Source organism: Bos javanicus, chromosome 18 (assembly GCF_032452875.1).
Source record: "Bos javanicus breed banteng chromosome 18, ARS-OSU_banteng_1.0, whole genome shotgun sequence".
Taxonomy (NCBI): domain Eukaryota; kingdom Metazoa; phylum Chordata; class Mammalia; order Artiodactyla; family Bovidae; genus Bos; species Bos javanicus.
Window position 1 is genome coordinate 61985279 of NC_083885.1, and position 27029 is coordinate 62012307.

At 42.1% G+C, this 27029-nt stretch overlaps 1 protein-coding gene across 1 annotated transcript; it reads right to left on the bottom strand.

Annotated features, from left to right (window-relative positions):
• Positions 1-14375: 14375 nt before the first annotated feature.
• Positions 14376-15284, bottom strand: LOC133229888 (vomeronasal type-1 receptor 4-like). Its single transcript, XM_061386645.1, has one exon. The coding sequence runs from the start codon at positions 15282-15284 to the stop codon at positions 14376-14378; it is 909 nt and encodes a 302-aa protein (XP_061242629.1).
• Between the last annotated feature and the right edge of the window lie 11745 nt (positions 15285-27029).

The window sequence follows — 27029 nt, forward strand, 5'->3', positions numbered from 1 at the left end:
GGAGAGGATGTCAGAGTGTCCAGTAGCAGAAAGTAGGCTGTGCTGGTGATGCCATCAGCAGTCTTCTTACATAATCACCATTGGACAAAGATTCCCACATTTTATTTCTCCTGAAAAGGAAGACACTGTCATAGTCCAGAGAAATGACTTTACCTGGATAACATACTTCTGATACCAGTTAAATCATTCACCATTACTATTCTGAATTTTTTCTATTTACTTTTATTTAAAAAAAATTTTAATTGGAGGTTAGTTGCTTTAAAATGTTGTGTTAGTTTTTGTTGTACAACAATGTGAATCAGATATAAGTACACCTGTATCTCCTTCCTCTAGAGCCTCCCTCCCATCCCCTCATCCCACCCCTCTAGGTCATCACAGGGCACTGAGCTGAGCTCCCTATGTTATACAATAGCTTTCTATTTACTTGTATATCCTGATCTTCTATCTTAATGTAAGATCTATAAACTTAGAAAACATGTCTGCCTTGTTCAGCAACATTGTTGGCTCAGTTCAACTATTTTCAATGCCAGTATTCACATAAAAGAAAAAAAAAATCCCAAATTTGTACACAACCACCAAATACCCCCAAATAGTCAATGCATCATGTGAAAGATGGACAAAACACCGAACTTCCTCATTTCAAACTGTATGTCAAATTTATGGCAACATAAATTTGCATAAAATATGTATAAAACAGACTGATGGGACAGAACAGAAAGTGCAGAAATAAATGCTGCACTTCTGGTGAATTAATTTTCAATGAAGGCACTAAGGCTATACAATGGAATAATGATCGTCCCTTCAATAAGTGGTGTTTGAAAACTGGAAATCCACATCTAACGACTAAAACAGAGAGAGTAAACCTGATAGATTCTGGTCAAATGAAAAAAATATAACTACATGTATAACAGATGTAAACTAGACTGTCTGTGATCAACTGGCAATGTATACAAATATTTAATTATTATTTTGTACCCGTGAAACAGACATAATGTTATATCAATTATATCCAAATTTAAAATAAAAAAAAATCTGGACACTATCTTACATCACACACAAAAATGTTCTAAACTGGATTAAACTTTGATGTAAGCTCTGAAATCATCAAACTCCTAGAGGAAAGAAGTAAGCTCCTTGAATTGGTCTTGGTCATAATGGTTTGGATTTGACAACAAAAGCAAAGCAACAAAAGCAAAAGGGTGAGAGTTTATCATATAAGAGCCTCTGCAGGGCAAAGGAACTGTGAAATAGGAGACAACATTTGTAATCCACATATCCAGGAATATCCACTATATAAAATAAATTTGTGCAAAAACCCAAATAACCCAGTTTAAAGTGGGCAAAGGACCTGAACAGATTTTTTTTTCAAAGAAGACATACAAACAGCCTAAAGGTACATGGACAGGTGCTCAATATCTCTAGTCATCAGGTCAATTTTACAATGAGATAGCATCTCTCACCTGTTAGGGTGTCTAGTCTCCAAAAGAGAGGAGATAACATGTTGGCAAGGATCTTGACAAAAAGGAACACTTCACACACTGTTGGTGGGAATATTGACTGCTACAGCCTCTGTGGAAAACTTTATGGAAGTTCCTAAGAAGTTAATACCAGAACTCCCATACGACCCAGCAATTCTGCTTCTAGTATATATGCAAGGAGACAAAATCAGGATTTCAAAGTCATATCTGCAAAGATGAATATCTGTAAATGAACCCCAATGTTCATTGCTGCATTGTTACAACAGCCAAGACATAGAAACAGCCCAAGGGTCTACTGATAGATAAACTGATTAGGAAGCTGTGGGATATTACACAGGGAAATACTACTCGGATTAAAAAGGTGGAAATCTTTCCTTTTGCAACAACATGGGTAAAACTTGAAGACACTTTGGTATGTGAAATAGCCATAAACAAACACTTCCTTCTATCACTTATTCCATTCACCATTGCAACAAAAAGAATAAAATACTTAGGAATATATCTACCTCAAGAAACAAAAGACCTATATATAGAAAACTAGAAAACACTGGTGAAAGAAATCAAAGAGGACACAAATAGATGGAGAAATATACTATGTCCATGGATTAGAAGACTCAATATAGTGAAAATGAGTATACTACCAAAAGCAATCTATAGATTCAATGCAATCCCTATCAAGCTACCAACGGTATTTTTCACAGAGCTAGAACAAATACTTTCACAATTTGTATGGAAATACAAAAAACCTCGAATAGCCAAAGCAATCTGGAGAAAGAAGAATGGAACTGGAGGAATCAACCTGCCTGACTTCAGGCTCTACTACAAAGCCACAGTCATCAAGACACTATGGTACTAGCACAAAGACAGAAATATAGATCAATGGGAAAAAATCGAAAGCCCAGAGATAAATCCACACGCCTATGGACACCTTATCTTCAACAAAGGAGGCAAGAATATACAATGGAGAAAAGACAATCTCTTTAACAAGTGGTGCTGGGAAAACTGGTCAACCACTTGTAAAAGAATGAAACTGGAACACTTTCTAATACCATACACAAAAATAAACTCAAAATGGTTTAAAGATCTAAACGTAAGACCAGAAACTATAAAACTCCTAGAGGAAAACATAGGCAAAACCCTCTCCGACATAAATCACAGCAGGATCCTCTATGACCCACCTCCCAGAATATTGGAAATAAAAGCAAAAATAAACAAATGGGACCTAATTAAAATTAAAAGCTTCTGCACAACAAAGGAAACTATAAGCAAGGTGAAAAGACAGGCTTCAGAATGGGAGAAAATAATAGCAAGTGAAGCAACCAACAAAGAATTAATCTCAAAAATGTACAAGCAACTCCTGCAGCTTAATTCCAGAAAAATAAATGACCCAATCAAAAAATGGGCCAACAACTAAACAGACATTTCTCCAAAGAAGACATATAGATGGCTAACAAACACATGAAAAGGTGCTCAACATCACTCATTATCAGAGAAATGCAAATCAAAACCACTATGAGGTACCATTTCACACCAGTCAGAATGGCTGCGATCCAAAAGTCTACAAGCAAGAAATGCTGGAGAGGGTGTGGAGAAAAGGGAACCCTCTTACACTGTTGGTGGGAATGCAAACTAGTACAGCCACTATGGAGAACAGTATGGAGATTCCTTAAAAAAATGGAAATAGAACTCCCATATGACCCAGCAGTCCCACTGCTGGGCATACACACTGAGGAAACCAGAAGGGAAAGAGACACGTGCACCCCAATGTTCATCACAGCGCTGTTTATAATAGCCAGGACATGGAAGCAACCTATATGTCCATCAGCAAATGAATGAATAAGAAAGCTGTGGTACATATACACAATGGGGTATTACTCAGCCATTAAAAAGAATACATTTGAATCAGTTCTAATGAGGTGGATGAAACTGGAGCCTATTATACAGAGTGATGTAAGCCAGAAAGAAAAACACCAATACGGTATACTAATGCATATATATGGAATTTAGAAAGATGGTAAAAATAACCCTGTATATGAGACAGCAAAAGAGACACAGATGTATAGAATAGTCTTTTGGACTCTGTGGGAGAGGGCAAGGGTGGGATGATTTGGGAGAATGGCATTGAAACATGTATATTATCATATGTGAAACGAATTGCCAGTCCAGGTTCAATGCATGATACAGGATGCTTGGGGCTGGTGAACTGGGATGACCCATAGGGATGGTATGGGGAGGGAGGTAGGAGGGGGGTTCAAGATGGGGCCATGGTGGGTTCATGTCAATGTATGGCAAAATCAATACAATATTGTAAAGTAATTAGCCTTCAATTAAAATAAATAAATTTATACTAAAAGAAAAAGAAAAAAAATTCAAGTCCATAGAAAGAGAGTCGATTGGTGGTTGCCTGGGAAATGGGGTTGGGGGAAAGGGGAGAAGAGGGTAAAGGGGTGCAATCTCTCAGTTATAAGATGAACAAGATCTGAAGATAAATGTAGAACCTGGTGACTACAGGTGATGACACCTAATATGTGAGGTGATGGATACACCAATTCAGTCAGCTGTGGACTCCTTCACAATTCGTGCATATATTAAATAATGATGTGCATTTTAGATACACTGCAATTTCAGTAATCAGTTATGGTCCACGACCTCCTTCCCATGGGGCTGAGTATTTATTGGGGTCAGTGATGTGGTCAGACCTCCTGCCTGGACATTTCCTGGATACAGAGACCAACCCCACAAGCCAACCACGACTCAGGTTGCAGGACACACCTGCCCCTACATGACCCATGACCCCCTAGCCCGACACAGTCACACATGGGGCACCCCCACAGCCAGAGTCAGAAATGAACACGGAGCAGGTCCCTTGTGCTGAGACAGGAACACACATCCCAGAGCCTGCCGCATCCCAGGAGCCTCTCTGCACTCACAAGTGTTGGGGTGGGTGGTCCAGTGTGAGCAGGTCAGTTTCCATGAATTTTGACAAGGTAGGAATTCTGTTCACAAATGCCCACACACTTAATATGAGCACTTCCAAAGGCTCCATCTTCTAACACCATTATCTTTAAGGTTTAGGTTTTCAATATTTGAATATCTGCAGGACACAAACATCAGATGATAGCTGTATTTCCAAATATAATGTTGAATTACCATAGGGAAACTGCTTTACTTCCTAATTTCAATCTTTTCAAATAACTTTACTTACTTTGCCACCTTTATACTCATTTGGCAGACTGGAAGTTAACTGGATTCTACCTCAGTGCAAATGCTTTTCTCTTTCCCCTGCTCTTCCTGTTAGGAAGGCTGAGTGCATTTTGTCTTCGATTAGAGAGAGAGAAACATGAGCAACACTGATATACATAATACAGAACACAGAGAGACTCGAGACAGGATACTATGGCAGAAATTACTGAGCCAACTGCATCCCTTGAAGGAAAATGTGCAGGTTGTTGGAGGGCACCGTTTCTCTCTGTATTTCTGTTTGTATGTGTGTGTGTCTGTTACTGGATCTTATTTCAGGACTTTCAGGTTCTAACCCAAACTCTACACATCATTATTCCACCTTATTCACACCCAACCCTAATCTATTAGGTCTGAGGAGGTCTCTAGATAATTTTTTATGTGGTTGAGACGTCCAGGGCTCTGGCCATACAGGACTTGGCACAGATTCCACAGTGACCCCTCCCTCTTCCCCTCATTGTCAGGGACCCCAGGGCACAGGGGTCTGCAGTGCACTCACAGCTCTGGTCCCACTCAGATACACACCCCAGCACATTCCCCCCTTCCACCTGCCAGCCGGGGCATGGACAGGGCAGCTCAGTCAAGGCAGGGGAGCACCTGTCCTGCCCAAGGTGCTGACAACACAGCTCTGAGCTCCTCTCCTGCTGAAGAGCCAGCTCTCCTGTTTCCTGCCCTGAGACTGAACACTAGGGAGCACTCATCTGCCTGCACTCGGCTCCACACTCTGCAGGGAATTGTCAGTCAGGATGGGCTCCAGTTATAGGGACAGGGTCCCTGGACCCTATCTCCCCACAGAGGAGTCATTATCATGTCATCTGGAACGGAGGTGACTGCTGCATGGAGAGTCTGGGGCGTCTCCAGTGAGAGGCAGATCTTACCCCCAGTGCCCATCTCCCTCACCCACACCTAGGGACTAGTGACAACTCCTGGCAATTACTGAGAAGGTCCACATGAGCAGCTGAGCAGAGGGCAGGGAGAGTTTTCTGTGTTCCCTGTGGGAGAATCCAAGTTTACATTGAAAGTCATAACTTGGGAAGGACACTCACAGAGCACCAGGGCTCCCTTCACTGTTTCCTGTTGAGCATTTTGCTTCACGGTCTCACTTAGCCAAAGTGTTCCAAAGTGTGTTCACACTGATCATCAGCTTGTAATCTGGAGGCTGGTCTTCCCCTGAATTTAAGTTTCACTATCTTTTCTATGGCAGGCACAGGAGGGCCTAGAGGAGCTATCCCACGTTGAAGGTCAGGAAGGGCGGCGGTGAGGAGATACCCCTCGTCCAAGGTAAGAGAAACCCAAGTAAGACGGTAGGTGTTGCAAGAGGGCATCAGAGGGCAAACACACCGAAACCATACTCACAGAAAATTATGCCATGCCCGTAGGGCAACCCAAGATGAGCGGGTCATTGTGAAGAGATCTGACAGAATGTGGTCCACTGGAGAAGGGAATGGCAAACCACTTCAGTATTCTTGCCTTGAGAACCCCATGAACAGTAGGAAAAGGCAAAATGATAGGATACTGAAAGAGAAACTCCCCAGGTCAGTAGGTGCCCAATATGCTACTGGAGATCAGTGGAGAAATAACTCCAGAAAGAATGAAGGGATGGAGCCAAAGGAAAAAGAATACTCAGCTGTGGATGTGACTGGTGATAGAAGCAAGGTCCGATGCTGTAAAGAGCAATATTGCATAGGAACCTGGAATGTCAGGTCCATGAATCAAGGCAAATTGGAAGTGGTCAAACATGAGATGGCAAGAGTGAATGTCGACATTCTAGGAATCAGCGAACTGAAATGGACTGGAATGGGTGAATTTAGCTCAGATGACCATTATATCTACTACCGCGGGCAGGAATCTCTCAGAAGAAATGGAGTGGCCATGATGGTCAACAAAAGAGTCCAAAATGCAGTACTTGGATGCAATCTCAAAAACGACAGAATGATCTCTGTTCGTTTCCAAGGCAAACCATTCAATATCACAGTAAACCAAGTCTATGCCCCAACCAGTAATGCTGAAGAAGCTGAAGTTGAATGGTTCTATGAAGACCTACAAGACCTTTTAGAACTAACACCCAAAAAAGATGTCCTTCTCATTATAGGGGACTGGAATGCAAAAGTAGGAAGTCAAGAAACACCTGAAGAAACAGGCAAATTTCGCCTTGGAATATGGAATGAAGCAGGGCAAAGACTAATAGGGTTTTGCCAAGACAATGCACTGGTCATAGCAAACACCCTCTTCCAACAAAACAAGAGAAGACTCTATACATGGACATCACCAGATGGTCAACACCAAAATCATATTGATTATATTCTTTGCAGCCAAAGATGGAGAAGCTCTATACAGTCAGCAAAAACAAGACCAGGAGGTGACTGTGGCTCAGACCATGAACTCCTTATTGCCAAATTCAGACTGAAATTGAAGAAAGTAGGGAAAACCACTAGCCCATTCAGGTATGTCCTAAATCTAATCCCTTATGATTATACAGTGGAAGTGAGAAATAGATTTAAGGGCCTAGATCTGATAGATAGAGTGCCTGATGAACTATGGAATGAGGTTCGTGACATTGTACAGGAGACAGGGATCAAGACCATCCCAATGGAAAAGAAATGCAAAAAAGCAAAACGGCTGTCTGGGGAGGCCTTACAAATAGCTGTGAAAAGAAGAGAAGCGAAAAGCAAAGGAGAAAAGGAAAGATATAAACATCTGAATGCAGAGTTCCAAAGAATAGCAAGAAGAGATAAGAAAGCCTTCTTCAGTGACCAATGCAAAGAACTAGAGGAAAACAACAGAATGGGAAAGACTAGAGATCTCTTCAAGAAAATCAGAGATACCAAAGGAACATTTCATGCAAAGATGGCCTCGATAAAGGACAGGCATGTTATGGACCTAACAGAAGCAGAAGATATTAAGAAGAGATGGCAAGAATACACAGAGGAACTGTACAAAAAGATCTTCACAACCCAGATAATCACGATGGTGTGATCACTGACCTAGAGCCAGACATCCTGGAATGTGAAGTCAAGTGGGCCTTAGAAAGCACCACTATGAACAAAGCTAGTGGAGGTGATGGAATTCCAGTTGAGCTATTCCAAATCCTGAAAGATGATGCTGTGAAAGTGCTGCACTCAATATGCCAGCAAATTTGGAAAACTCAGCAATGGCCACAGGACTGAAAAAGGTCAGTTTTCATTCCAATCCCAAAGAAAGGCAATGCCAAAGAATGCTCAAACTACCGTACAATTGCACTCATCTCACACGCTAGTAAAGTGATGCTCAAAATTCTCCAAGCCAGGCTTCAGCAATATGTGAATCGTGAACTTCCTGATGTTCAAGCTGGTTTTAGAAAAGGCAGAGGAATCAGAGATCAAATTGCCAACATCCGCTGGATCATGGAAAAAGCAAGAGAGTTCCAGAAAAGCATCTATTTCTGCTTTATTGACTATCCCAAAGACTTTGACTGTGTGGATCACAATAAACTGTGGAAAATTCTGAAAGAGATGGGAATACCAGACCACCTGATCTGCCTCTTGAGAAATTTGTATGCAGGTCAGGAAGCAACAGTTAGAATTGGACATGGAACAACAGACTGGTTCCAAATAGGAAAAGGAGTTCGTCAAGGCTGTATATTGTCACCCTGCTTATTTAACTTATATGCAGAGTACATCATGAGAAACGCTGGACTGGAAGAAACACAAGCTAGAATCAAGATTACAGGGAGAAATATCAATAACCACAGATATGCAGATGACACCACCCTTATGCAGAAAGTGAAGACGAACTAAAAAGCCTCTTCATGAAAGTGAAAGTGGAGAGTGAAAAAGTTGGCTTAAAGCTCAACATTCAGAAAACGAAGATCATCGCATCTGGTCCCATCACTTCATGGGAAATAGATGGGGAACCAGTGGAAACAGTGTCAGACTTTATTTTTCTGGCTCCAAAATCACTGCAGCTGGTGACTGCAGCCATGAAATTAAAAGACGCTTACTCTTTGGAAAGAAAGTTGTGATCAACCTAGATAGCATATTCAAAAGCAGAGACATTACTTTGCCAACAAAGGTTTGTCTTGTCAAGGCTATGGTTTTTCCTGTGGTGTGTGGATGTGAGAGTTGGACTGTGAAGAAGGCTGAGCACTGAAGAATTGATGCTTTTGAACTGTGGTGTTGGAGAAGACTCTTGAGAGTCCCTTGGACTGCAAGGAGATCCAACCAGTCCATTCTGAAGCAGATCAGCCCTGGGATTTCTTTGGAAGGAATGATGCTATAGCTGAAACTCCAGTACTTTGGCCACCTCATGTGAAGAGTTGACTCATTGGAAAAGAGTCTGATGCTGGGAGGGATTGGGGGCAGGAGGAGAAGGGGACAACAGAGGATGAGATGACCGGATGGCATCACTGACTCGATGGACGTGAGTCTGAGTGAACTCCGGGAGTTGGTGATGGACTGGGAGGCCTGGTGTGCTGCGATACATGGGGTTGCAAAGAGTCGGACACGATTGAGTGACTGATCTGATGTAATCTTTTATATTTATGACCTCAGGTCTCTTTTATCTGAAAAACACACCATTTTAGGCCAGTATTTTTCTTCTCACAATCCTCTTCTCAGGTCTCTCTCATATCCACATGATTCTGCAAGGACATGTGAAAGAAAGAAAGTGAAAGTTGCTCGGTCGTGTCTGCCTCTTTTCAATCCCATGAACTATACAGTCCATGGCATTCTCCAGGCCAGAATACTGGAACGAGTAGCCACTCCCTTCTCCAACAGATCTTCCCAACCTAGGAATCAAACCAGGGTCTCCTGCATTACAGGTGAATTCTTTACCAACTGAGCTATCAGGGAAGCAAGGGCATATAACTTGATATAATTCACCCTTGAATTCTTTTTCTTGAGTCACTCATTGGACCACCAGTCAGTCCCTGTGTTCTGGGTCATTTGGGATGGAAAAGTAACAAAGGACTCTTTACAGTGAAGACTGTTTCAAGAGACAAAGAAGGACACTACATGATAATCAAAGGGTCAATTCAAGAGAGAATATAGCAAGTTTGATGCATGAAGCAGGGCACCCAAAGCCAATGCTCTGGGTCCAGAGGGATAGGGTGGGGAGGGCTGTGGGAGGGGGTTCAGGGTAGGGGACACATATATACCCACAGCTGATGCATGTTGATGTATGGCAAAAACAATCACAATAGTGTAAAGTAACTATCCTCCAATTAAAATAGATCTAAAAAAAGAAGATATAACAATTGTAAATATATATACACCCAACGCAGGAGCACATCAATATATGAGGCAAATATGGTAGTTCAGCTGGTTAAGAATCTGCCTGCAATGCAGGAGACTCCAGTTCATTTCCTGGGTAGTGAAGATCTGCTGGAGAAAGGAAAGGCTACCCACTCCGGTATTCTTGGGCTCCCCTGATGGTTCAGCTGGTAAAGAATCTGCTTGCAATGCAGGACACCTGGATTCGATCCCTGGGTTGTGAAGAGTCCCCTAGAGAAGGGAACAGCTACCCACTCCAGTATTCTGGCCTGGAGAATTCCACAGGCTGTATAGTCCATGGGGTCACAAAGAGTTGGACACAACTGAGCGACTTTCACTTAACAGACATAAAAAGAGAAATCCACAGTAACATCCTCATAACGGGGCCTTCAGCATGACGATTACATCAATAGACAGATCATCCAGACAGAAAATGACTAAGGAGACACATTAGACCAAATGGATCTCACCAGTTTTCATGTAACAGAATTTTGGAAGTCAGCCAAAGCAGTCAGAGAAGAAAAATAAAGGAAATCCAAATAGGAAAGGCAGTAGTAAAACTGTCACTCTTTGTAGATGACATGATCCTATACATAAATAATTCTAAATATTCTACCAGAAAAATGCTAGAGCTCATCGATAAATTCAGTAACATTGCAGGAGAAAAAATTAATATACAGAAATCTCTTACATTTCTGACATTAACAACAAACTATCAGAAAGAGAAATTAAGGAAACAATCCATTTACCATTGCATCAAGAATTAAACACCTTGGAATAAACTTACTGAAGGAGATGAAGAACTGTCCTTGAAAACACTGACACATTGGTAAAAGAAACTGAAGGTGACACCAGAGGATGGAGAGATATATTCTGTTGTCAGATGGAAGAATCAATATCGTTAAGATGATTATTGTTACCGGAAGTGGGGTCTGGCTGCTCACCACTCAAAAACTATTAAAGTGACCAGGTTGGTGGGAAAGAAAGTTTGCTTTATTTTAGATGCTGGCAACATGGTGGCAGGGGAAGAGGCAGGCGACGTCTGTCCAACAGCATGCCCCTCTAATGACAATCACGGGGCAAGACCTTTTATAGACAGAGGCGACGGGCTATGCAGAAACACCACGGTCAGCTCTGACAGTCATCTTGAAGTTGGTGATCGGTGGTCCGACCAGCGTCATCTTGGTTGTTTTAGGGACAGTTAGTCTATGGTTTGTTCCCATTTTTTGAGGCCAGTTCTCAGAATTGTGGCAGCTTATGTTGTGGATACAGTCCAGTCATCATGTAGTTAACTTCTTCCTCCTGGTGGAGGCTTCTGTATCTAAAAGACAGTTCACAAGATATGACTCGACTAAAGGTCCTTGACTTTGCTTAAGGACTGCATTATTAGTATTTGGTCTCCTTTGTTTTCCTTTGGTTTTGCAAGTTCTCATTTCTTGGATTACACTTGTTCTTTGGCTAAAGTTTTTCCACTCACAAAAGGAAGGCAGAGGACATGGTGGCGGGGGGGAGGCGGGCAGCAAGGACCATATGGTCCTTCTCTATGTCAAAACTACCCAAGGCAAACTATGTATTTAATACAATCCCTATCATTTACCAATGGCATTTTTCACAGAACTAGAAGAGGAAATGTAAACTGATCCTGTCATGAGGAGTCATCAGGAACACTAAACAGAAGGGTCGTTCTGGAGAGTGAAGTAGGTCAAAGATGTGGTAATGAAAGTAACAACAGAGAAAGGCTTTGAGACTGGGGAAGAATGAAAAGGCATGACAACTAAATGCAACACATAAATCTCATTGGGAGTCTCAAGGAGAAAAGAAGAGAAGATATTTTAGAGCAGTTGGAAAATCTGAAAGGGACTTATGGATAGTAGTGCTGTGCCCACGTGGGTTTTCTAAATCAAATGGGAGCATGTTTGCCAGGTAGGAGAGTGTCTTTGTTTAGGGAAACACACCAATCAGTCAAGGGAGGAATTCACCATGTTCACATACTTCTCTTAAGTGGATGGGGGAAAAAATCTAGTGATAAGGGGATAAATATAGAGAAAGTAGTTGATATATCAAATGTGTTAAAGTGTTAACAGTTGGAGTGTCTCAGTAAAGAAGAAAATAAAGTATTCTGGGAATTATTCTAATCAATTATTTAAAAACTGAAAAGGACACAGGCATTTACTCCTGTGTTGTTTAAATGAAGTTGTCTATTACTAACTATGATTTTATTATTGATCACATTTTATTATAGTACTATATACTTAATAGGAAAAACAGAAAGTAAAGTTCAAATATTTTTAGGTAAGTAAACATTAAAACAATTCACTCAGAGTAAACCTAACTTCTTAAAAGTTACAGAAAGTTTTTCAAACAGATAGCAAGTTATACAAAAGTGAAAACCATAAATAAAAAGACACTAAAGGCAATAGAAATGGCAATCATATTGATACATGCATAAACTATACTCTCTCTTTTCTTATTTTATATAAGACACCACTAGTTCATGACAGCAAAAAAGATAGTGCTAATTGTGGGTAGCAAATATATAGGTACACTATTTGGGATGAATACATAATGGTGACACATACCAATAAAAAGTTCAGTTCAGTTCAGCTGCTCAGTCATGTCCGACTCTTTGCAACCCCATGGACTACAGCAAGCCAGGCTTCCCTGTCCATCACCAACTCCCAGAGCTTGCTCAAACTCATGTCCATTGAGTTGGCGATACCATCCAACCATCTCATCCTCTGTCATACCCTTCCCCTCCTGCCTTCAGTCTTTCCCAGCATCAGGGTCTTTTCCAATGAATCAGTTCTTCGCATCAGGTGGCCAAAGTATTGGAGTTTCAGCTTCAGTGTCAGTCCTTCCAATGAATATTCAGGACTGATTTCCTTTAGAATTGACTGCTTTGATTTCCTTGCAGTCCAAGGGACTCTCAAGAGTCTTTCCCAACACCACAGTTCACAACCATCCATTCTTTGGTGCTCAGTTTTCTTTATAGTCCAACTCTCACATCCATACATGACTACTGGAAAAACCATAGCCTTGACTAGATGGAACTTTGTCAGCAAAGTAACGTCTCTGATTTTTAATATGCTGTCTAGTTTGGTCATAGCTTTTCTTCCAAGGAGCAAGTGTCTTTTAATTTCATGGCTGCACTCACCATATGCAGTGATTTTGGAGCACAAGAAAGTAAAGTTTCTCACTGTTTCCACTGTTTTCCCATCTATTTGCCATGAAGTGATGGGACCAGATGCCATAATCTTAGTTTTTTGAATGTTGAGTTTTACGCCAACTTCTTCACTCTCCTCTTTCACATTCATCAAGAGTCTCTTTAGTTCTACCAGTAAAAAGTAGTTATACCTTAATAGAAAAATGTTTTTAATGAAATATAAAAACACACTACTGAAAGAAAAGGCAAAGTAAAACAAACAGAAGAAACAGAAAACAAATCTCAAGTTTCTGTTTTTCAATGATATTCAAGTGACACATATAAAGAGGTTAGTTTCTAGTCCATTGTTCCAGTTACAGCATTGACCTAACCAATATAATTTACTGATGGTCATACATGTAAAGAAAATCCAGGTTTAAAGAAAAGCAACCCATAAAAAGACATTTATTTTCTGTGTTAACACTAAAGCATATGGAGAAATGGGAGTGAAATAAGACACAAGTTAATATAGAAAATGACCTTTCCATTTTCCAGGTTTCTTATCTTCATCTATGAAGTAAAATCTCCACCCACCACAGATTAATATTTAATGAGACCAATACTGGATTATATGCCAATGTATATCAGGTATCACCCTGATATACACTCACGGAGATAAAATTTGTGGAAACTCTTGAAATGTTCCTGAAGGAAGGAATGTTCTTTAGGATAGCTGCCATGGTCAAGGGGGAATGGCTTCCTCAATATCAGTATGTGTCTTCTCTGAGCAAATAATTTCATGGATTGACTTTCAGATCTCTCAAGGCACCTGCATTAACCTTCTGTGTTCATTGGATTTTACATAAAAAATAGTGTTGAGCACAAGTGTCCAAAAGTATCAACAGCTAATTACAAAATAAATAAGTCATGAGGATGTGATGTCCAACATGGTGACTACAGTTAATTACACTGTGTTGCACTTTTGGAAAATCCTGAGAAATTCAAATGTCAAAGTTCTCATCACAAGAAAGAATCTGTACCACATGTAGGGATGGATGCATGGATGTTAGGAAGAATCATGGGGATCATCTTGCAACATATACAAATATACTCTTTTGTCATGTTGTAAAACTAAAATTAATGCAATATTACAGATTAATTATAGCTCAACTTTAAAACTTGGTGTTGATTAGTTACAGGATAATTTCTGGTATTATTCAAGCTGTCTACTAAATAGATATCACTTTAGACATACTTGCTAACAATTCAAGAGCAGAACCTAGGACTTCTAGGATCTCTGAGGAGCAGTAGGAAGGGGGAAATAGTGGGAAAACAGGCAACCAAGACATCACAGGTCTGTATCAACCATAGACGAAAATCAAAAAGGGCAGTGGCATAAAAGGCAAAAATAGAATTCAGCATGTAGAAGATGACAAAGGTGACCACCAGCATCAGGATGGTGTGGGCAGCTCTGGTCTCTGGGTGGCATCTGTGGTGCCCAGAGTGGGTGTGGATATACTGCACCCTCTGGTGGTGTCTGTGCAGGAGAAGCACCATGGAGCCACTGGACCAGACCATGAGGCCAATAAACATGGCATCAAAGATGGACCACAAGTAGACAAAGCCTGCTTTAGGAGATGAGGATGAGCAGAACCAATTGCCTTGGGAATCAGTATAGTTGTGCATGTTCTGGGGACCAGTTATTTTCAGAGGAACAACGATGTACATTAAGAAACTGAACATCCAGCAAGTGCAGCAGGAAGGACCGATGACCTTGGGGGCCCTTCCTCTGAGCATCACCCACTCTGCTCTCCTGGGGATGAGAGTGAAGGATTGATAGGTGCTCAGGATGCAGGTGGAGCACAGGGTGGTGCTGCGAGCCACCCTCTGTATGCAATATACAAACTTACACCCAAGACTGGACAGGGGATTCCTTGATACAAAAGCTGACACTGTATATGGAATTCCAGGGGACAGAAGAACCAGGAGATTGGCCATGGCCATGTGGGTGAGAATCACATTTGTGGGTCTCTGGTTGTGGCCAAGCAAGATTGGAGAGATGCTGTGGAAGAAAAGGATGATATTGCCCAGGGAGCCCACTTCACTCTGTATAAGATATGTTGTTTCCAGAGCTGCCTGACTTGTGGTTCTCAGTGTATCTTTGTGAAAGGACATGGAGAGGACTTCAGAGTTTCCTGGAGCAGAAAGGAACCTGTTTGGGTGACGATATCAGCATTGTTCTTACATAACAATGTTGTACAAGGATCCCCGCATTTTATTTCCCATGCAAAGGATGACACTGTCAGTCCAGAGAAATGACATTGCCTCAATAACATATTCCTCACACCAGGTAAAGCCTTTACCATTATTTTTTTTTCACTTTTAAATTTTCATCTTCTATCTCTATGTAATGTCTGTAAACTTAGGAAACATGTCTGTCTTCTTCAACAACATTGTAGGCCCAGTTCAACCATTTTCAATGTCATTATTCACATAAATATAAAAAGAAACCCAAGTTGCACACAACCACAATATACACCAACTACTCAAAGAATCATGTTATAGAAGAACAAAGCATCAAACTTCATCATTTCAAACTATATGTCAAATTTATGGTAACAGAAACAGTATAACATGGGCATAGAAACAGATGGATCAGTGCAACAGAATAGAGAGCCCAGAAATAAATCCATGAACCGCTGGTTAGCTAAGATCTGACACAGGCACTATGATTATATAACAGAAAAAGGATACTCTATTTAATAGATAGTGTTTGGAAAAACTAGAAATTCACATGTAGAGACTACAACTGAGAGACTAGACCTTACAAATTCTGATCGAATGAAAAAGTTGTAACTGCATGAATAATAGATGTTAACTAGATGTACTGTGATCTACTGGCAATATACACAATTACTGAATCATTATTTGACCCATGAAACTGACATAATGTTATGTCAGTTACATCCCCATTAAAAAACTGCAAAAAAAAGTTGGACACTATCTTATACAAAAATGATATGAACTGAATCACCAGCAAAATTCCCCAAACAAGTCTTAACAGATGTAAGACTGAAATCACATGAAGTAACTTTTCCAACCACAATTATATGAAGTGAGTGAGGGAAAGTCATTCAGTCGTGTCCGTCTCTTTGCGACCCCATGGAATTCTCCAGGTCAGAATACTGGAGTGGGTAGCCGTTCCCTTCTCCAGGGGATCTTCCCAACCCAGGGATTAAACCCAGGTCTCTCTCATTGCAGGCAGATTCTTTACCAGCTGAGCCATAAGGGAAGCCCAATACTAGACATCAATAACAGCAGGAAAGTTGGAAAACTCACAGATATGTGGAGATTAACAACCACCTACAGAACAGTGGTCAGAGAGGAAATCCAAAGGGAAATACTGCCTCCACACCATCCATGAGCCCCAGCCCCACTCAGTCACACATCAGGGCACAGCCCGAGTCAGAAATGAACCCACAGAACGTGCGCTTGTGCTGTGAAAGGAACACACATCCCAGTGCTTGCTGACCCCAAGGAGCCTCTCTGCTCCCACAGGTGTGGGGGGACCAGCCTGGATGGGTCACTCTCCATGTAACAGGACAAGCTGGAACCAACCTTTCTCGGAAAAAAAAAAAAAGAGAACCCCAGAGCTGTATTTTCCAGCCACTTTTCTGATGACACAGCTCTGCTTTCACAAAAAAACAATTTAAAGGCAGTTCTGTCTCTCTTTTGCTCCTGGGCACTTCTTGCTACACTGGTTTCCTCATATTGTCTTGGTTTTCTTTCTTCATTTCATTTTTTACTTCTGTGAGTAAAAATGCTTACAATACAGGGGAAGCAGCAGGAATTCTGTTGAGTTGACAGGATTGGCTGACTCATCACAGGTGAGCCCTGAAATCAGTGCTAGTGTGTAGCCCTGTGCTAAGGGAATGCCAGGAATGAGCTGCTTAGAGGCATCGTCATGAGCTGTGGGCCACTAGAGGAGCATGGAATAAGGCCCTGTGTGGAGATACACTGAGAAAGGGGGCAGGGGAACTCCTTCCCCTGCAAGCATAGATCTGTGAGGTCTGCTACACCGAGCAGAGTCCTTGTTAACAACAGGGAAGAGCTCAGTGACTGGATCATCCAAGTCCAGTCCTCTCTCATCTTTCAGATGAGACCACATCCTTCCTCTGTCATCTTTAGAGACTCCAGGGCACAGGGCACCCGACTCTGCTCCCAGCCTGAGACACTCCCCGGCTCACAGCCACGCTCCACCCAGCAGAGCATGGATGGAATGCTCAAGTGAGGCCGTGTTGCCCCTGTCCTGCCCAGTGTGAGTTAAGTCTTAAGTCCCTCTCCTGCTGGAGGCAATGTCTCTCCCATTCTTTGCCCTGAGATTGAACAGAAGGAAGCACTCACCTGGCTGGCCTTTGCTTCAGAGCTCTGTGCAGGGACGTGTCACTCAGGATGAGCGCCGAGCACCTGAGGTCATGGTTATAGGGACGGTGTTTGTAGCCTTGGTCTCTCCGCAGAGATTCCATTATCATGTCACCTGCTGTGTGGGTGACTGACTGCATGGGGAGTCTGGAGCATTTCCAGTGAGGAGCAAATGTTATCCCCAGTGTAAATCATCTTCCTTCTTGGGAGATTAAGGACACCTTTTGGGAATCAATGAAAAGATCTGGATGGGCAGCCAAATAGTGGCAGAAAACTTTCTGTAGTCCCTATGGAAAACGGTAGTTCAGAAACAAGTTGCCATCGAGCATTATAGGGACACATGAAGGGGCATCAAACTTTTTTTTTTTTTTAAACCACATTACCAATTGGGCTTATTCCTCAAGGCACTTTCTTTACATATCTATATCTATATATTGGCAGGTATTACAAATTTTAATTGGTATCCATGTTTAAGATTTAATTCACATACCATGTAACTCACCCATTTAAAGTATATAATTCAGTGTTCTTAGTTTATTCAGAGTTGTGGTCTTTATTGTTTTTGTTTAGTTGTTAAGTCATATCTGACTCTTTTGTGACACCATGGGCTGTAGCCCCCCAGGCCCTTCTGTCCATGGGATTTCCCAAGCAAGAATACTGGAGTGGGTTGCCATTTCCTACTCCAGAGGCTCTTCCTGACCCAGAGATCGAACCCGTGTTTCCTTCATTGCAAGTGGATTCTTTATCGCTGAGTCACCTGGGAAGCCTGATGTGGCCTTCATCACACCCAATTTCAGGAAATTTTCATCCACCTGAAAAGAAAGATCATATCCCTTTATTTTTTTTCTTTTTTCAGGTTTTTTGTTAAACTTATATTTTGTATTATAATATAGCCAATTAACAATGTGTGATAGTTTCAGGTGGAAAGCAAAGGGATTCAGCCAAATATATACAGGTTTCCATTCTCTCCCATCCAGCCTCCCACATGACACTCAATGTATTTTCATGTCTCCAAAATAATGAGAATCATGACTGGATCCTGAGTCTAGTATTCCTATGCCTTTATTCTTAAAAATTTGAGGGATATCATGGGAAGTCCAGTGGTTAGGACTCCACGCTTCCAATGCAAGGGATGCAAGTTTGATACCTTAGAGGTCCAAGATACCACAAGTTACAGATCAAAATAATTACTTTTTTTTTTCTTGTGGAAGAAGTATTTATCACTTTCATGTACAGAAATCTTAGTAGTGTACATTTAACCCAGTTTGGTGATCTGTTCTTTGACTTTTGCCTTTTCTAGCTTGGCAATGTGAGGACCCACTGGTTTGGACCCAGGACATGGCCTCCCCAGTGATGGCGGATCTCCTCATATCTGTTGTTGTAACTGGTCCTGATGGCTTCCACCAGCTCAGCCTGAGTGCCCTTGCTGTCTGAGCTGACTGGTGTGAAGGCAGCAGTGAGGCAGGTCTTCTTGTGGACCAGACTCACCAGTCTGACTATTCCCTTGATGGTGCAATAGGGAACTTCTGTGTTTTTTTATTTTTCTAATCTTTAATTGGAGGGTAATTGCTTCACAACATCGTGTTGTTTCCTGCTGTGCAACAGCTGGAATCAGCCATAAGTATATATGTGTCCCCTCCCTCTTGAACCTTCCTCCCACCCCCCATACCACCCCTCTAGGTCTTCACAGAGCACCAGGCTGAGCTCCTTGTGTTATTCAGCAGCTTCCAACCAGTTATCTGTTTGACACAAGGTAGTCTATATGTATCAATGCTACTCTCTCAATTCATACCCCCCTCCTCCCTCTGTTGTGTCTACAAGTCTGTTCTCATATCTGTGTCTCTATTCCTATCCTGAAAATGGGCTGATCTGCACTACTTTCAGAGAAGGCAATGGCACCCCACTCCAGTACTCTTGCTTGGAAAATCCCATGGATGGAGGAGCCTGGTAGGCTGCAATCCATGGGGTCGCTAAGAGTCAGACATGACTGACTGATTTTACATTCACTTTTCACTTTCATGCATTGGAGAAGGAAGTGGCAACCCACTCCAGTGTTCTTGCCTGGAGAATCCCAGGGATGGGGGAGCCTGGTGGGCTGCCGTCTATGGGGTCACACAGAGTCGGATGTGACTGAAGTGACTTAACAGCAGCAGCAGTACCACTTTTCTTGATTCCATCAGTTTAGTTCAGTTCAGTCGCTCAGTTGAGTCCAACTCTGCGACCCCATGAATTGCAGCACGCCAGGCCTCCCTGTCCATCACCAACTCCCGGAGTTCACTCAAACTCACGTCCATTGAGTCAGTGATGCCATCCAGCCATTTCATCCTCTGTCGTCCCCTTCTCCTCCTGCCTCCAATCCCTTCCAGCATCAGAGTCTTTTCCAATGAGTCAACTCTTCACATGAGATGGCCAAAGAACTGGAGTTTCAGCTTTAGCATCATTCCTTCCAAAGAACACCCAGGACTGATCTCTTAGAATGGACTGGTTGGATCTCCTTGCAGTCCAAGGGACTCTCAAGAGTCTTCTCCAACACCACAGTTCAAAAGCATCAATTCTTCAGCACTCAGCTTTCTTCACAGTCCAACTCTCACATCCATACAAGACCACTGGAAAAACCATAGCCTTGACTAGACGGACCTCTGTTGGCAAAGTAATGTCTCTGCTTTTTAATATGCTCTCTAGGTTGGTCATAACTTTCCTTCCAAGGAGTAAGCGTCTTTTAATTTCATGGCTGCAGTCACCATCTGCAGTGATTTTGGAGCCCAAAAAAATAAAGTCAGCCACTGTTTCCACTGTTTCCCCATCTATTTCCCATGAAGTGATGGGACCAGATGTCAAGATCTTCGTTTTCTGAATGTTGAGCTTTAAGCCCACTTTTTCACTCTCCACTTTCACTTTCATCAAGAGGCTTTTTAGTTCCTCTTCACTTTCTGCCATAAGGGTGGTGTCATCTGCATATCTGAGGTTATTGATATTTCTCCTGGTAATCTTGATTCCAGCTTGTGCTTCTTCCAGCCCAGCATTTCTCATGATGTACTCTGCATAGAAGTTAAATAAGCAGGGTGACAATATACACCCTTGACGTACTCCATTTCCTATTTGGAACCAGTCTGTTGTTTCATGTCCAGTTCTAACTGTTGCTTCCTGACCTGCATATAGGTTTCTCAAGAGGCAGGTCAGGTGGTCTACTATTCCCATCTCTTTCAGAATTTTCCACAGATTATTGTGATGGACACAGTCAAAGGTTTTGGCATAGTCAATACAGCAGAAATAGATGTTTTTCTGGAACTCCCTTGCCTTTTTGATGATGCAGCGGATGTTGGCAATTTGATCTCTGGTTCCTCTGCCTTTTCTAAAACCAGCTTAATTCCATATATATGTGTTAATACACGATGTTTGTTTTCCACTGTCTGACTTACTTCACTCTGTACAACAGGTTCTAGGTTCATCCATCTCAGTTCAACTGACATGTTTGGGACAACCCCCAACCACCTCCCGCGGCCTTCATCTTACTATTCTGGTGGGCAGGAGGACCACCAGCTCCTTGCAACAGTGTACGTACTAATTAGTTATCTATTTTATATATAGTAGTGTGAAAAATGAAGTAGATTTCAAATACTTATAATCAATTATTTTAAAAATAAAAACACAGATCAAGCCAGTAATCAGTGTTTTTATTTCTGTCCTTTATTGTGCCCATTTTGCATGAAATGTTCCCTCAGTATCTCTAGTTTTCTTGAAGAGATCTCTAGTCTTTCCCATTCTATTGTTTTCCTCTATTTCTTTGCATTGGTAGCTGAGGAGACCTTTCTTATCTCTCCTTGCTATTCTTTGGAACTCTGCACTCAAATGGGTATATCTTTCCTTTCCCCTTTTGCTTTTTGCTTCTCTTCTTTTCACAGATATTTGTATGGCCTCCTCAGACAGCCATTTTGATCTTTTGCATTTCTTTTTCTTTTGAATGGTCTTGATCACTGCCTCCTGTACAATGTCAGGAACCTCTGTCCATAGTTCTTCAGGCACTCTGTCTATCAGGCATAATCTGTTGAATCTATTTGTCACTTCCATTGTATAATAGTAAGGGATTTGATTTAGGTCATACCCGAATGACCCTACTTTCCCTACTTTCTTCAGTTTAAGTCTGAATTTGACAATAAGGAGTTTATGATCTGAGCCACAGTCAGCTCCTGGTCTTGTTTTTGCTGACTGTATAGAGCTTCTCCATCTTTGGCTGCAAAGAATATAATCAATCTGATTTCGGTATTGACCATCTGATGATGTCCATGTGTAGAGTCTTCTCTTGTGTTGTTGAAAGAGGGTGTTTGCTACGACATTCTCTTGGCCAAAACTCTGTTGGCCTTTGCCCTGCCTCATTTTGTACTCCAAGGCCAAACTTGCCTGTTACTCCAGGTATCTCTTAATTTCTTATTTTTGCATTCCAGTCCCCTGTGATGAAAACAATATCTTTTTCTGGTGTTAGTTCTAGAAAGTCTTGTAGGTCATCATAGAACCATTTGACTTCAGCTTCTTCGACATTAGTGGTTCATGTACAGACTTGGATTACTGTAATGCTGAATGGTTTGCCTTGGAAACGAACAGAGATCATTCTGTCGTTTTTGAGATTGCACCCAAGTACTTCATTTTGAACTCTTTTGTTGACCCTGATGGATACTCCATTTCTTCTAAGGGATTCTTGCCCACTGTAGTAGATATAATTGTCATCTGAGCTAAATTCACCATTCCAGTCTATTTTAGTTCATTGATTCCTAAAATGTCGATGTTCACTCTTGCCATCTCCCATTTGACCTCTTCCAATTTACCTTGATTCATGGTCCTAACATTCCAGGTTCCTATGAAATATTGTTTTTATAGCATCAGACTTTACTTCCATCACCAGTCACATTCACAACTTGGTGTTGTTTTCACTTTGGCTCCGTTTCTTCATTCTTTCTGGAGTTTTTTCTCTAGTCTTCTTCAGTAGCATATTGGGCATCTACTGATGTGGGGAGTTCATCTTTCAGTGTCATATCTTTTTGTCTTTTCATACTGTTCATGGGGTTCTCAAGGCAAGAATATTGAAGTGGTTTGCCATTCCCTTCTCCAGTGGACCACGTTTTGTCGAGCTCTCCACCATGACACCTGTCTGACTTGGGTGTCCCTACATGGCATGGCTCATAGTTTCATTGAGTTAGACAAGGCTGTGGTCCATGTGATCAGTTTGATTAGCTTTCTGTGATTGTGGTTTTCATTCTATCTGCCCTCTGAGGGATAAAGATAAGAGGCTAATCAAAATGGTGGAGTAGAAGGACTTGGGCTCATCTTCTGCAAGAACTCCAAAATTAAAACTCACCGCTGAACAACCATTAACAGGAGAATGTTGGATCCCACCAAAGAAAGATAACCCATGTATAAGGGCAAAGGAGAAGCCCCAGAAAGACAGTAGGAGGGGCAAAGTTGCATTTGGAATTAAACCCCATACCCACCAGAGGTGCTTGGAGGGCTCAAACAAAACCTTGTGCACACCAGGAGATCCCACAGAGACTGAGCCAGACCTGCCTTTGAGTGTTTGAGTATCTCCTGTGGAGTTACAGATCAGTAGTGGACTGCCACAGGGGCAGGGGCTCTGGGTGCAGCAGTCCTGGGTGTGGCATAAGCCCATTTGGAGGAGGTCGCCATTAACCTCACCATAGAGCTGCCTAGCATACAACCCACAAACTCCAGAGCAATTATACCAAATAAATTCTTGCACTGCTAAGAAAGTTCTAGGACCCGCAACAGATTTCCCAACCTGGGGATCTGGCAAAGGGACTGAGAACCCCCAGGGAATTTGACTTTGGAGGCCAGTGGGATTTGATTACAGAATTTACACAAGACTGGGGAAACAGTCTCTTGCAGGGCACAAACAAAACCTTGTGTGAACCAGGACCCAGGAGAAAGGAGCAGTGACCCCACAAGAGACTGATCCGGACTTGTCTGGGAGTGTCCAGGAGTCTCCGGGGGAGGTGTGGGTTGGCGGTGGCCTGCTGCACTGAGTGTGGCAGTGTGTGCACGGGACCTTTTGAAGGAGGTAGCCATTATCTTCATTACCTCCACCATAGTTTGGTCTCAAGTCAAACAACAAGGAGAGAACACAGCCCTGCCCATCAACAGTAAAGTGGAATAAAAATTTACTGATCATGGTCCTGCCCATCAGAACAAGACCTGGCTTCTCCCAGTCAGTCTGTCCCCTCAGAAGCTTCCATAGGCCTCTGAATGCATAAGTTGACTGCAAAATGTACTGAGATTCTCTGATCATTAAGGAAAAGATCTGAAGTGAGCAATATAGTCTAATACTCAAGAATTTCCCACATATTAATTTATAGAGCTTGGAAGTCAGCTTGTAGACAGTTTTTCTTGTGTAGACTCCAGCACTTGGTGTTCACCAAAATAAACATCCCATTCATTAGACTTGAGGGTTGGTGCTTTTATTCTTCCTCAGCTCTGTGTGCCTACCTTTTTCTGAATAAACTATTACTATAAAATAATAATATAAAAAATAAATAATATTTATTCAATTCAAAGTCAACCATAGCACATGTGGTTTAAAACAAAGTCTGGTCAGACTCTTTATGAGTGAATAAGAAGGCTTTATGAGGACAAAGCAATACTGACTTCCTCTATTAGAAGGCATGTGTTTTCTCTAGAAGAAATAATCGTCATAAAATTCAGAAGCCATTCTCAGGTACAGAAAAGGGAAATGAATTGAAAACAAAAGTCCAAAGTTAGAAACATAAGATCTTCAGGAAAACTGTGTCCATCTTTCAAAAACACTAAGTAATAAAAAGGACGCTGGACAGTGTGGATCAACAGCTGTGGATCCTCTGCATGGTTCTGGTGCCAGTGCCCCATTCTCTGGGCTGAGACATGAGAACTTGCCATGGACTCTGAGAACTTCCCTCATCTATAACATGGATGAAATAACAGGGCCTGAGGTGAGAAGCAGGAGGTTGTCAAGCCTCGGATCAGAAAGCTCTTCTTTGTGTTGAGATCTCACATTTACTATCTCAGTGCAACCCAAGGACTTTAGTTACCAAGCCGAGCCACTTTTCTCGTGTAATGAGTATAGTAAAACTAAGGAAGAACGTGCATTGTAGGTGGGGGTGGACAATCGATATGGATTTCATTGTCAATCAGGACTGTTGGACAAAGTTGTTATTTACTATTAGTAGAAAAGGGTTAGTCACTCAGTTGTGTCAGACTCTTTTGTGACCCCATGGACTATAACCCACTAAACTCCTCTTGCCTGGATTTTCCCAGGCAAGAATACTAGAATGGGTAGCCATTGCTTTCCCCAGGGGATATTCCCAACCTGGGGATTGAAGCCGGATCTCCTGTATTGGCAGGCAGATTCTTTACCACTGAGTCACCAAGGAAGCTCCTATGTTGGGTGCATATATATTTACTATATATCTGGCTCTAGATGAGTGATCACACCATCGTGATTATCTGGGTCATGAAGATCTTTTTTGTACAGTTCTTCTGTGTATTCTTGCCATCTCTTCTTAATATCTTCTGCTTCTGTTAGGTCCATACCATTTCTGTCCTTTATAGAGCCCATCTTTGCATTAAATGTCCCCTTGGTATCTCTAATTTTCTTGAAGAGATCTCTAGTTTTTCCCATTCTGTTGTTTTCCTCTATTTCTTTGCATTAATCACTGAGGCAGGCTTTCTTATCTCTTCTTGCTATTCTTTGGAACTCTGCATTCAGATGTTTATATCTTTCCTTTTCTTCTTTGCTTTTTGTTTCGCTTCTTTTCACAGCTATTTGTAAGGCCTCCCCAGACAGCCATTTTGCTTTTTTGCATTTCTTTTCCATGGGGATGGTCTTGATCCCTGTCTCCTGTACAATGTCACGAACCTCATTCCATAGTTCATCAAGCACTCTGTCTATCAGATCTAGGCCCTTAAATCTATTTCTCACTTCCACTGTATAATCATAAGGGATTAGATTTAGGTCATACCTGAATGGTCTAGTGGTTTTCCCTACTTTCTTCAATTTCAGTCTGAATTTGGCAATAAGGAGTTCATGATCTGAGCCACAGTCAGCTCCTGGTCTAGTTTTTGCTCACTGTATAGAGCTTCTCCAGCTTTGGCTGCAAAGAATATAATCAATCTGATTTTGGTGTTGACCATCTGGTGATGTCCATGTGTAGAGTCTTCTCTTGTGTTGTTGGAAGAGGGTGTTTGCTATGACCAGTGCATTTTCTTGGCAAAACTCTATTAGTCTTTGCCCTGCTTCATTCCATATTCCAAGGCCAAATTTTTCTGTTACTCCAGGTGGTTCTTGACTTCCTACTTTTGCATTCCAGTCCCCTATAATGAAAAGGACATCTTTTTTGTGTGTTAGTTCTAAAAGGTCTTGTAGGTCTTCATAGAACCGTTCAATTTCAGCTTCTTCAGCATTACTGGTTGGGGCATAGACTTGGATTACTGTGATATTGAATGGTTTGCCTTGGAAACGAACAGAGATCATTCTGTCGTTTTTGAGATTGCATCCAAGTACTGCATTTCGGACTCTTTTGTTGACCATGATGGCTATTCCATTTCTTCTGAGGGATTCTTGCCTGCTGTAGTAGATATAATGGTCATCTGAGTTAAATTCACCCATTCCAGTCCAATTTAGTTCGCTGATTCCTAGAATGTTGACATTCACTCTTGCCAGCTCTTGTTTGACCACTTCCAATTTGCCTTGATTCATGGACGTGACATTCTAGGATCCTAAGCAATATTGCTCTTTACAGCATCAGACCTTGCTTCTATCACCAGTCACATCCACAGCTGGGTATTGTTTTTGCTTTGGCTCCATCCCTTAATTCTTCTGGAGTTATTTCTCCACTGATCTCCAGTAGCATATTGGGCACCTACTGACCTGGGAAGTTCCTCTTTCAGTATCCTATCATTTTGCCTTTTCATACTGTTCGTGGGGTTCTCAAGGCAAGAATACTGAAGTGGTTTGCCATTCCCTTCTCCAGTAGACCACATTCTGTCAGATCTCTCCACCATGACCCACCCATCTTGGGTGGCCCCACGGGCATGGCTTAGTTTCATTGAGTTAGACAAGGCTGTGGTCCTAGTGTGATTAGATTGACTAGTTTTCTGTGAGTGTTGTTTCAGTGTGTCTGCCCTCTGATGCCCTCTTGCAACACCTACCGTCTTACCTGGGTTTCTATTACCTTGGGTGTGGGGTATCTCTTCATGGCTGCTCCAGCAAAGTGCAGCTGCTGCTCCTTACCTTGGACGAGGGGTATCTCCTCACTGCTGCCTTTCCTGACCTTCAGCGTTGGATAGCTCCTCTAGGCCCTCCTGTGCGTGCACAGCCACTGCTCCTTGAACATGGGGTTGCTCCTCCCGGCCGCCGCCCCTGGCCTCAGGCATGGGGTAGCTCCTCCCGGCCGCCGCCCCTGACCTTGGACGTGGGGTAGGTCCTCCCGGCCGCCGCCCCTGACCTCGGACATGGGG